Source organism: Apteryx mantelli, chromosome 5, assembly GCF_036417845.1.
Source record: "Apteryx mantelli isolate bAptMan1 chromosome 5, bAptMan1.hap1, whole genome shotgun sequence".
In the NCBI taxonomy this organism is placed as follows: Eukaryota; Metazoa; Chordata; class Aves; order Apterygiformes; family Apterygidae; genus Apteryx; species Apteryx mantelli.
Window position 1 is genome coordinate 80,936,396 of NC_089982.1, and position 12,655 is coordinate 80,949,050.

A 12,655-nucleotide genomic window follows, 5' to 3' on the forward strand; every position below is an offset into this window, starting at 1 on the left:
GACTCCTGCTCCAGTCCCACGTTTCTCCTCCTGATGTTTTAACTATCTTGTGGTCCCAGGTAATGTTCATTACTTTTGTCTAACCAGTTCTTGCACCCTGTCTCTCAAGATTTATTTTGTGTCTTACAGTCAATCACCTTCCTCGCTTCTCAACAGATCTCCACTCTTTCTCCTTGGTTCACAGCAGTCTGTTGGTTCCTTACTACTACTGTCTACCAGTTGATCACATCTGCATAACCCTAAGTGATCATATTGTGACTTCAGACAAAAGCTGACTTAAATCTGCTGATATATATTATAAATATTTTATTAGCATAAAAATACCTTGTAAAACTCTATACAGCCATTTGAAATATTTTAACTACTGCAAAAAAGGGTATAGTGAAGGTCAAATCTTTTTTGTTTGACAAGTGCATTTTTGCATGACTTTGCAGAGCTGTAATGAAAGTCAACAATTTACCGAAAGATTAACAACTGAATGAGACATGCAAAACTTGACTTAACAACCCCTCAAAGTCCTTCCATCTCACTTTATCACTAGTTATGGTTTCTATGCAATGATTCTTTTTCAGAGGAGTAGAAAAAAAAACAAACGCTCATGTGTGTACACTTTGATAGGGAAGGACAGGAGAGAGAGAACTCAGTGATGAACTCAAGATTACACTTTTTCTTTATGTTTACAAGGCCAGCTATGCACTGAATGGAAAAAAATGTTTGGCAAACAGCTATCCCGCTGAGGGACACAAAGTCTTGTGGAACTTTATTTAGACAACTCTTGGCATGTATTATGGCCGACAATGTCTGTTTTACACCTCAGGAGGTGCTGCACTACAGCACTGGTGAATGAGTCCTTGTGTTACTCACCCATTGTAAATCCCCTGTAGAGCTGCAGATAAGCAGTAAAGAGGCGTCCTAGACATGTTAGCACTTTCCCACTAGTTTCACCCCCATAGATTTCATAGCAACAGTGGACCAGGCCATAGGCAGAGCTGCCGAAGTGAGCTTTGTCCAAGACACCACAAAGTAACTCCCCGCTTCTAATAATAACCTGAAAATGAAAACACAGTTAAGCAAGCAAACAGAGATCTTGATCCCAGTGTGATCCAGACCACATTTAGAGTGCAGACTTCTTTGTGTAATCCACATGAAAACAAGTTTAAGAAGTTTAAAAGGACACATCAATTGGTGAACAATATCTTCAGTTAAATATTTTCAGATTATTTATAGTTCCAGAGAAAGGAAAAAAAAAAAAACACCTTCTAATCAAAGAAGAAAACTTCTAATCACATTTATATTTTTCCACCTGTAAAATAAGACAATGAAGACATACAACATAATAAAAACACAGACGGAATCTGTATCAGAGTCAGGATCAGAAAAAAGTTCTTCCCGACTCCCAGGCTTATCCTCTAGTTACTGCCAGAAGGTGGCGATTATTTCTCAATATTTATTTTTAACTTTGTCATCTCCATGAGTCCCTTCCCATTCTTCTACTCTTATTAGACTTGTATTAATATATAACCCATCCCAGTATCCAGAGTCACTTACTGCACCAGCATACCTGAGATTCACACATTGAATCAAGATTAGTTTCTAGACATCTTTTTGCAGGTCCCTTTACCCAGGCTTTTCCACCAATTTTAGCTTTCCCAGTCAAATTCAGTGGGATGTGGTTTTCTGGAATGATGTTTATTAACAAGGTAGAAACAACCTATGAAGAAGCAGAAAAAGTGGCAGGAGCTGTCCATTTTCTATATTCCCTTCTCACTATAAAGAACCTGGCATGGAGAAGAAAAGCAACATCCTATGCATATTTTTTCCACTGACAGCAAAGCTTTGGAAGCTCAGATCTGTAGTCTCCAGGACAGGAATATCCTCTTGCTACTCCAGCCTTTAAAGGATCAATGAGCTGACACACAGTTATTCAGGAACATATGGCACCAAATATACAGCTCTCCTAAATAGTAGAGAATACAGCACCCACCAGGGCTCCTCAGATATTATACCAACATAACGATGATTTCAACCAAACTGTCAAATACCAGAGTATTTATCTGCAACCTTTAAGTTCATGGATTTAATAGCTTTAAGTGGTTCCACCCTCTCACTCTCAGCAAGAAGTTCTATTTAATGGGATCAGCAAATTTTTCCTCTGCTCTCATGCCTGTGAACTGCAGCACTGTTAAGAGCAACAAGCAAAAGTACAATTCTAATACTGTTATTTTAAAGGAAACAAGACTCACATAACTCTAATAAGAACAAATATCAAGTTCAATATAGTGTTGCTTAGACGATGGGATTCTGCTTTTCAGCAACTCAGCAGCACTGGTTGGAATATTAGTTCCACTTTGGAACCACCAGCATTCTTAACAACTCAATAAATTTTAAACTACCTGCTTTCCCGTCCATAATCGCTGTGGCTTCATAATGGCAGGTGGAAAGATTTTAATTCTTCCCTTTTTGTCTGTTAGTCCTCGGTAGACAAGCTCCATATATTGCTCCCGCGTGAAAAAGCAGCCCCGGATTGTCATGCTGACACCAGAAATCATGTGATCTTGGATCAAGCCAGGAAGTGGCTTGCCATCCTAAAGAGAGAGAAAGATAAAGGGTTGGAGGGTAAAAGGTCATGTGCTAGCACAGCTCCCAAAATTAGTCCAGGTGGATAAAAGCACAAAGTCATTTGTGAAGAACTCTTTATCATGGTATACCTCTCTACTAAATCTCTTCTGCACGTTGACATTAAAAGGAACAAGATTGTTTGGATGCGATGGTCCTTCTCTAAAAAAAGGAGACCAACTGGGTTTTGGAAGATAAGCAAGTAATAATGCCTGAGCAACAAGAATCTGCAAAGGGAACGAGCAAGCCTGGCAACAAGTGGGAGATGGAAAAGGAACCAGGAATATACTGGTACGGATAAGCATTTCAGGTGCCACAGACAACAGCAGCCAGGTACTACAGGGGGTTAAAAAGAGCAACACCACCATGACCCGTAAACAACCGATCACCACAAAAAAAAAAAAAAAAAAAAATCAAAGCCAGGCTCAGAACTAGATTTCCAGATTTCTTTCTGGCCTCCCTCCCATGTGCATGATTTGAGTCTGTGCTCAGCTTACAAAAGGCAAGAAGGCAGAGGCTTCCCCAGTCACATTACAGAGTTACCATTACATCAAGGCAAACAAAAAATTTTCATTAATTATTAGGCAAAACAAAACATTTTCAAAGAGCGTGATTTCATGAAGAAAGTAATTTATCCGACAGTTTTATTTACCTTTGGAACCAGATACTGTTCATCAGTAAAGGCTAAGGTGTAGGCCTCTGCTCTGCCCAGCTCACTTTGCGGAAAGTGAGCGTTCATCTCATCACCGTCAAAGTCGGCGTTGTAAGCCTTGCAGTTGGCATAGTGAAGCCGCAGCACTTTCTCTCCAGGCAGAATTCTGGCCCGGTGAGCTTGGATGGAGGGTCTATGAAGGGTGGGCTGGCGGTTCAGTAAAAGGACATCTCCATTTTTAATATGGCGACACACCTGCAAGAGAATTTTAGTTGCTGCCTATTAGGCATTTTCCTGCCTGCCTCTGAAAAGAATGAATCTTCAAATATACACACATCCAAAACATTTGCTTTCTAGTATTAATGTTCTGCATAACCCTTTATATGAGAATCAAGTCTCCTTGCCCCCGGAACCTCTCTGTTCTCCATCAAACCACACTAAGACTGCAAATGCACCATTAACACCCACAAACCATAGAGATCAAACCAAGTTAATAGCGTGCAAGCCATGTCCTATCAACCCCTCCTCTCCCATGGCAATGCAGAGATCAAAGACTGAAAAAGAAAGGAAATTCTGACACTTGTAAATGAGAATACAGGCTGTTTATCCAAAGCCCTTAGGGTTGACTTGGTTATACCCATCATAACTCCAGGCATCCCAGAATAAGGTACTACCAGCTGGAGGCCAGGGACCTCTGAGTTCTAGTTTCAAGTTTGAATACAAGACATGTTCAAGGCCACACAATACAGTTTCCTCTACAATTTAGTCCCTCAAAATAGTCTCATTTTAATTTTTCTGTCAGTAATACACATGCTATAATAGATCCATCTAAGTGATTATCAACTGCTGGAAGATAAACTGCTTGTACAATCTAAATACCTAGTATTTATTTGAATATATGCGGATTTCAGTAGCCATGCTGGTATTTCCAGGAGTTAAGAGCAAACAGAGCTTAACTATGTTGTGCTTAACATTTCATAAGTTTCATTCGCAGCTTGGGTGGTGGGAGCCTTCAGCACGTATTTCGGCAGTGAACTCTGTTTTCACATTTGTTTTGCAGATCACCATCCCTTTAAAAAGAGCCAACAGAGAATTCTGAAGTTTCTCTTAACTAGCAAGAGAGACAACCCTGCAAGTCCCAGAACAGTGAAACTGCGACTGATGCAACTTCACAGTCCCACCAGTGTGGTAATCACCAGAGGAACCACCACTTTCCACCCCAGCATTTGTGAGCCTCCGATACCATCTTGTGTGTAAGCAGCCTGGGTTGCATCCTTTCCAATCTCGCTGTGACACTTGGTCTAGGGGCTCGCCATGTTATGTCGTTTCAAGCAGATATAATTTATTTCTGCCATATAAAGAGACTTTAGATTGTCTTCACCCGACACTTCATTTGGAAATGTCCAGCAAGTTCAGAACTGGAGCAAATACTTAAATGCCTGAGCCCTGACATTTGGTGGCTCTCCAAAAAGCTGTTTTCCTTCACTGAATATTTACCACAGTGTAAGCTTTCACGTGGCCCTGAAGGATTACCCTCAGCCTCCAAAACATACACTATAAGAAAGAGTCTCATTATAGAAATTCAGGAAAGGAAAGATAAAAGTGCATACTAAGCTGCCCAACGGTTCATCATTCCATTTAAGGATCTTCCCACATGTACTTAACTGAATCAGAATCAACCAAATTCTATGATTTAAGATACTTCTATATCCTGATTACCACCAAAATCTCACAATCCTACACGCAATTCCCTCGTCAGGTAGCCACGGTTAGCCATTTTCAAATCACACTACTCTGCTATTGCTGAAGAGACCGTAGCTTCAGCACTCCAATTCACAGGTGCTTTTCTGCCACGGCACACAACAACGGGAGCCAAAATTTCAAATCCTGTCCAAAGCAGAACAAATTAAGAGGCCAAGGAAAATGCCTCTTGATCCGTACAGTTTCACTTACACAAGCACTTGGGAGCTGAAGCCCTCTCCTTGAAACACTGTGTTGGCTAACAGGATATTCTCTGTTCCTGCACTTGTTTTCTCATTTCACACTATGCTAAAAGCAGCTTTCCTTATGTTCTGTCTTGGGTATAAACATCTGTCAGAGGTCTGCATATACTGTTTGCACTGATGAACCCCGAGGAGAGGAGATTGCTATCAGGGGCGACAGCTCAATCATCATGTTTATTTAACAGCAACCTGGGCTGGAAGCCAGGAATTCATGGGCTCTTCTTGTCTGAAAACAGTCCTCTTCAGACAAGACTTACTACTGCTTTGCGCCCCTCTGAAACACAGGGGCAATACAGAACTTGCAAGAGCAATATAAATATTATATCTGTGACAGGTTCTGAGAGAATTGACACCACAGAAATACTCAGTCTTAAATATTAAATCTGCATCAGGTCTCTATTAGAGACACAGGTATGCATAACATATATTGTGAGAAGACTATTCATCATTTCTGCAAAACTTTTTGCCCTAGCAGCTAAACAGCCTTTGCAGACAGCAAATTCCCAACTCTTGCAAGGTAAAGAAGCATTAAGAAATTTCATGGGTTGATTAAATTGTAGCACAGAGAAGTCAAGTTCTCAAGCATCTCCAAAGAAACAATCGCTATAAACACTACGCATTTCACAAATGTTAATGTCTGTATAAATAGATGTGAATCGGTGTGGCTGTTTCTTGTTTTGCAGTAGGTAAAATCCTAGGTCATACCACCAAAACCCAGACTGTTCCTTCCCTGGTCTGTGCCACTATCAGCACTGATGACCCCAAATGGAGGACTTAACTCCATCCCTGCTCAGGGATACTCACTGCTGGAAGTCACATCAGCTGCTTGTGTTCCAACTATTCTACAAGTACACTGAATTTTAGCCTTCAGAGCTACCATGAAACAACTGTTCCAAATATGGAACATATTTAGTATTTCAAAAAGGAAGGAAAACACCACAAAATTGGCTGGGAAAAGCTGCAGGGGAAGGGACACAAAAACATAAGATTAAAGCAATAGTTTATCTTCCAAACTATTGCCACTAAGACTTCCCAGCAGTAGTCAAGTAAGAAGAGCATCTTGGCAAGGTGTATGCCACACACTGGACATTAAGAGAACAGTAAAATTCAGAAAGTGATCCAATATCAAAAGTGATATTAGGATTCTAAAAAGTATCAAGCATGTGGTGCAAAGTCTAGTTGGAGGCCTGTAGCTAGTGGTGTCCCCCAGGGGTCAGTACTGGGTCCAGTCTTGTTCAACTTCTTCATCAGTGACCTGGATGAAAGCACAGAGTGCACCCTCAGCAAGTTTGCTGATGATACCAAACTGGGAGGAGTGGCTGATAGACCAGAGGGCTGTGCTGCCATTCAGAGAGACCTGGACAGGCTGGAGAGGTGGGCGGAGAGGAACCTCATGAAGTTCAAGAAAGGCAAGTGCAGGGTCCTGCACCTGGGGAGGAATAACCCCAGGCACCAGTACAGGTTGGGGGCTGACCTGCTGGAAAGCAGCTCTGCCAAGAAGGACCTGGGAGTGCTGGTGGACAAAGTGACCATGAGCCACCAGTGTGCCCTTGTGGCCAAAAAGGCCAAGGCTATCCTGGGTTGCATTAGGAAGAGCATTGCCAGCAGGTCGAGGGAAGCAATCTTCCCACTCTACTCAGCCCTGGTGAGGCCACAGCTGGAGTACTGTGTCCAGTTCTGGGCTCCCCAGTACAAGAGAGACATGGAGCTACTGGGCCAAGTCCAGCAGAGGGCTACGAAGATGATTAAGGGACTGGAGCATCTCTCATATGAGGAAAGGCTGAGAGAGCTGGGACTGTTCAGCCTGGAGAAGAGAAGGCTGAGGGGGGATCTTATCAATGTGTACAAGTATCTGAAGGGAGGGTGTCGAGAGGATGGGGTCGGACTCCTTTCAGTGGTGCCCAGCAACAGGATGAGAAGCAATAGGCACAAACTGAAACACAGGAAGTTCTGTCTGAACATAAGGAAAAATCTTCTTTACTGTGAGGGTGACAGAGCACTGGAACAGGTTGCCCAGATATGTTAAAAAAAAACAAACAAACAAACAAAAAAAAACCCTAGGAGAGCTCTGACAAGCCAAGTCTTTGTAATACTCACAATCTTCAGTCCTGACTGGGGGGCACCTGAAGAAGGGGTAAGAAGCTGCTTAGCTATAGCTTCCCTTTGGGTCAGGCTGCTGGCACTCAACACCGTACGAGATCCATCTTCATTAATGACCATGGAGGCCCCAGGGTGAACCTTTGGGCCGTTTATGACAGCCTGCCTCAGCTCTTTGACATTCCAGGGAGTGACTGGCTGAGGGTAAGTCAGTTTGGTAGCAAATACCTAGACAGGAGGAAAAAGAGGAAAGAAATAATTAGTTTTTCAACCTTGGCTTAAAACAGTACTGAGTCACTGAGAAAACAGTGCTAATTGTTAACTCACACAACATAAGCAGAAATTATGTGAAGTTCTTTCTTAGAAGCATCCTCATCTCAACCAGTTGTCATGCTTAATAAAATCACCTCTGTTCTAAAATCCCCTACTATAAGAATAGAAACTATGCATTTTTTTATGGTTTTCAACTGCAGTTAAAGATGAAAACTCAATTAATTTAAAAAAGTATCAGGATTTTAGAATCTGCAAAAAACTGACAAAGATATGGGGGGAAAAAAGCGTAATCGCCATGCCCATCATTCTCAGATAGGCAAGCAGAGAGTGTTATAAGAAAAGTTCAAGTTCAGGCTTGCTGTGATGTCTGGAAGGTAGCAAAATTATTAGAGATGAACTTTTCTTAAAGGTTGTCACAGCTGTTACAAGATACATTGTACAAAGACTAAGAGAGAAACAGGATCTACCTATAAAAGTTCATATTAATTCAGAGTCTCAGGAAGCAAGTGCAGCTTCTCCTTTTTTTTCCAGTCTCTTTCCTAGATGTGGTGTTTAGTATAATGGTATCACATATAAGCAAATACAATGGTTAGTATAACAGCATTACCTGCTCTCCAAATCTCCTTCTTTATTAACACAGAGTGTTAACACAGAGCTACAGACACACTGGAGAGGTAAGAATTCAGATGAGACAGTAAATCTGAAGTTTTAAACTGCTTGCTCCGTAGCCAGAAATGCTACAGTATTTCAGTCCCCAGTGGTACCAAAAAGAAATAGTCCTTTATTTCTTCTTACCATGGGAATGCCAATCTCATTCGTACCAATGTACATATCAGGGCAAATGACTGATCGAGCAGCATAATCCACACGTTTTCCCATCATATGCTTGCGGAACAGACCTTCCTTTTTCTCTAATAGCTTTGAAAACAAAAGTTAAATTAATGATTATAATGTGAAACACACGTTACAAGCATGGAACATCAGACAGACTCTCAAGATATTAGTGATGCGTTTGATGAAAATGCCTGCATACTATGCACAAATATTCCACTTATTTTTTATTCCATCTATACTTCTCATTACAACTGTCTGTCACATACGAATTTCAGCAAGTCTAAGGTTCTCCCTGCTACTCACCTGACGAATACCAGGGTATTTTTCTGTCATTAGCTTGTCCATGTCACTATCAAACACAATGTTGACATGGGTCTGAAGACGAATCCAAGCATTGTACAGCTTATCTGCAATGGTCTGCCCTGGAATCACTGCCAGGACAGAACGGTCCAGAGGTTCATTAGACTCCCCTGTCTCCTACAGGGGCAGAAAATGGAAAATTGGACTTAAAGAAAAACACCCTCCATTCACTCAGTTGGAATTTTAATATTAAACACCAAAAGAAACACAGGCCAATATTTTGCACCTCATTAAAGACACTGAATCCAAAAAAAGCATTAACAATATAACCATAATTTTTAAATTATTATAACAAAGTCCTTCAGACTGGTCAGCTGTCAAGCTTTAGAAACCCACTTGGATGGGAGATCTCCAAAGACAACAGCTACATATTCCAATGGGATTTTAACAGATGGTTGCTTGGTAAGTGACAGTCTTCTTTCCAAATTATCTTTTTGCTAGTTAGTGACTCCATGCTAAGAATCACTGTGCTACTGGAAAGTCCTATTTTTAGATTAAAATAATATAAATCCAAGAGCCTGTACTATTTACATCACTTTGATTTCATTCTTTCTAAAAGCCTGTATCCCAGACATCTCCAAAACGCATTAATGTTCTGTCACATCAAATGTTTTAAGAGCATTATCTCCACCTAGCGGCTAAATTCAGAGCAACTAAAATAACTTAAAATGTTTACAAAATATTTTACGCTTAAGGATGCACATCAAGCTGAAACTAAGCTCCAGGATCAAAGAACCCTCCGTGACACAATTCATGAACACACATGAGAAGAGGAATTCACTAGGATTATGATTTACTTCCGCTCTGTAGGCTAAGTGTTAATTTCTAACCTGCATTATAAAGTTTTTCCTTCAAGTTAGATACAGAGGTTTCCTCCCTTTAGAACACCACATAGGAGTGAACCTGCCTGGCAGAAACACAAGGTTTCTTCCATGTGTGTGTAGCACCATGGAGACAGACCTGATTAGAGTCTCTAAAGGCTATTAGAAAAATATTAGACCTCATAACAACGGAAACAAAATACTTGGAACTTGGATGACACTCCAAAACAACGTATAACTGTTATTCCAAGATTGGGAGGGGGGGAGGGAGGGAAGGAGTTATCATGCAAAAGCTGAGGATATCCTGACTGAAACTAGTTTATCTAGTTTCCTTTACACTTATGTTCTTAATGAGGGGGTTTCAAGGGCAAGAGACACAACTGCCGATGTGGATGTTTAATGTTCATGACACGTATCTCAATCGTGCTTGCAAAAGTGCTCTCATCACTTGTTAAGAGAACTAACAGGTATGTATTTAGAGCTCCCTACTATATGGTCAGGTCCCTCTGTAGGCAATAACCTCAATTCACAGGCTGAATTCAGGAGCTGAAGTTTTCCTAGCTTCCTCCTTGCCTGGCTTCGCAACACAGATATGAGAAAACACTATGAAGTCGCACAGCTCACCTGATTGGTGATGACGTACGTTATTATTCACCACTATATCACCCATGGGAACTGGTCAGTAGTAACCAAGTATCATTACTAGTTATTGTTATTTGTGAATTAATTGGTTCCATCTAGAAATTAATGGCCAATAATAACGACCATCACAATTGGCTCTACTAAGCTTAGAAGATAGTGGCCTTTCCCCTCGCCCCCAATTTTCATTCATTGAAATGCTGGAAAAGTATTACTGTGACTGCTTCTGCTGTACATATTTCATTCTCCAATAGCAGAAGCCCATTAGTTCTCACATACAGTAATCAAACACAAGAAAAATGAAACTAAAGAAATCTGCGCAGAAGGTTTTTGCCTTTGCACCACGTGAGTGGAAAGTGGTACAAGCAAAAAGCTATGGAGAACACCTCCAACTGCATATATTCCAACAGCTTAGGCAGAAACTGTTATTGGAACAGTTTTAACAGGAACCTACTTGAACTTTACCCATGTATTCAAAAAGGAAAGAATAACACAGCCAGCAACACTTACCATTTGGATTTCATCTTCTGTGATTTTTATCGGCTGACATTGTTCTTTTGCCATGAAAACCAAGAGCTTCCGTATCATTTGGGCATCTTTCATGACAGCCTGCAGGTTCACAGTCTGTCCATTCGTGAACATCCGATCTCCGAGACGATTTATGGGACGATACCTACAGCAGATCAGAATCATTTTAGCTTAAAGTCACCCCCCCACCAAAAAATCAGCAACATAAGCCTCAAACATTCTAATTCCTCAATGCATGAAAAATAATTCTATGAACCAACAGTGTGTATTTAAAACTTCAAATATTATACTGGGACAATCATAAAAGAAGAATGATTTCTTAACAACAAATTTTACTGGTACTATACAATTATAATATACTGTAATAACTTGAAATTCTAGTACAAATTTTTTTTTTCTCCCAAAATAAGTATTTCAGTCCTTTTGTCAACTTCCTTTGAAGTTATACTGAAATTTATCATCCATTACTGCTATGATTTTTAACACTTCACTGATACAGACACTGATTTGCTAAAGTATTGTAGGAGTTTACATCCCCAACCTCTGCAAAGAGTATGTGCTAAAACCCATGATTTCTACAAAGCTTGTCAGGAAATTTAGTTACCTTGAAGGTGGAACCACAAGAAGATCTAAAAAAAACATATCTGGACTGAATCCTGCACTCTCATGAATATCCATCCCAGGGAAAAGATAACGCAAAAAGAAACCTGGAAGGATACAATAGCAAAGACAAACTCATTAAGACTGCTTTTCAGTGGGAATGCAAACCCACAAATGCATTTGGTGAATCAAGCCAAAGGCATCTGCTGGGTTAAATACTAGAAAGCTTGGTTAAAATAAAAACTTATAGGACTTGATTAAAATAAAAACATATAGGCATAAGCACCCTGGAAAGAATTGCCATTGTTCTTTTTGGTTACACACATGCTTTTTTAGAAATAATTCCAACCAGAAATATCGAGTATAGCAAAAGAAAAAAGTAAAGCAGCAAGAAACAGTTCACGGCTACTGGCTGTGTCTGATATATGAAGCCCTTAGATTTCTCCTGGTAACTGCAGATACGTTCAGTGCACAGGGAACTCAAAAGTCCACTAAATACATTCTCACAGTCTTTAACCTATGTAGCTGTTGGGAACAGTAGGCACAGCACCATACAAACATCAAATTCTCTGTAAATAACAAACAAGCTTTGTGGGGAGCCACAATTTGAGAAGAGCTGATCAACAAATTAATTCACTGAATCCGGCGCTCTGCATTCACTAGCTACCAGTCCTCCTGTCACAAAATCTATTTTGCAGGCAGGAGCCTTTAAGGCAAAAGGCAAAGATTTGAGGAGTCCACACGAGAACAAACGTTTGCAGAGTCTGTCCACTAAATGACACAAAGAACATGAGGTAACGTTGCTCTAACACGAGTTACCTTCATTCTTCCACAGAGACAGGATGTACTCTTTGGCAGTCATTGGTGTTAGATATCCTCTCTTCCCTAACTGGGTTTCATCAATAACTGAAAAATGAAAAAAAATAAATTTAAAAAAAGCACAAGATGTTATTTTAAAGGGTTTTCTTAGCTTATAATAAATGCTTCTAGCAAAGACAAGAAATGAAAAGAAGAAAATGCATACACCAGCTGATATCTACATTAAAATATCATTAAGATGTTTGCTTTGGGGATAGAATATTAACTAAAAAGAAAGACTCTGCAGCATGAAAAAATAAGCCAAAATATACATGACTATTGGATACCAGTACAAAGGACTGAAACAGAACTCAACTTCTAGCATCTGAAGTGTATGCTTTATTTGATTAATAGCAAAACTGCACCCCTCTTCA

General features: G+C 40.3%; 1 protein-coding gene across 1 annotated transcript in view; it reads right to left on the bottom strand.

Moving 5' to 3' along the window:
* Positions 1–12,655, bottom strand: part of POLR1A (RNA polymerase I subunit A) — a 38,247-nt gene that overhangs the window by 19,894 nt on the left and 5,698 nt on the right. The window contains exons 7-16 of the mRNA XM_067298357.1: positions 12,243–12,329; positions 11,428–11,530; positions 10,806–10,968; positions 8,779–8,952; positions 8,437–8,559; positions 7,369–7,596; positions 3,269–3,523; positions 2,394–2,585; positions 1,562–1,711; positions 865–1,048 (exon numbers count right to left, since the gene is read on the bottom strand). Of these exons, the coding sequence (XP_067154458.1) occupies positions 865–1,048; positions 1,562–1,711; positions 2,394–2,585; positions 3,269–3,523; positions 7,369–7,596; positions 8,437–8,559; positions 8,779–8,952; positions 10,806–10,968; positions 11,428–11,530; positions 12,243–12,329 (1,659 nt within the window). The remainder of the gene's footprint in view (positions 1–864; positions 1,049–1,561; positions 1,712–2,393; positions 2,586–3,268; positions 3,524–7,368; positions 7,597–8,436; positions 8,560–8,778; positions 8,953–10,805; positions 10,969–11,427; positions 11,531–12,242; positions 12,330–12,655) is intronic.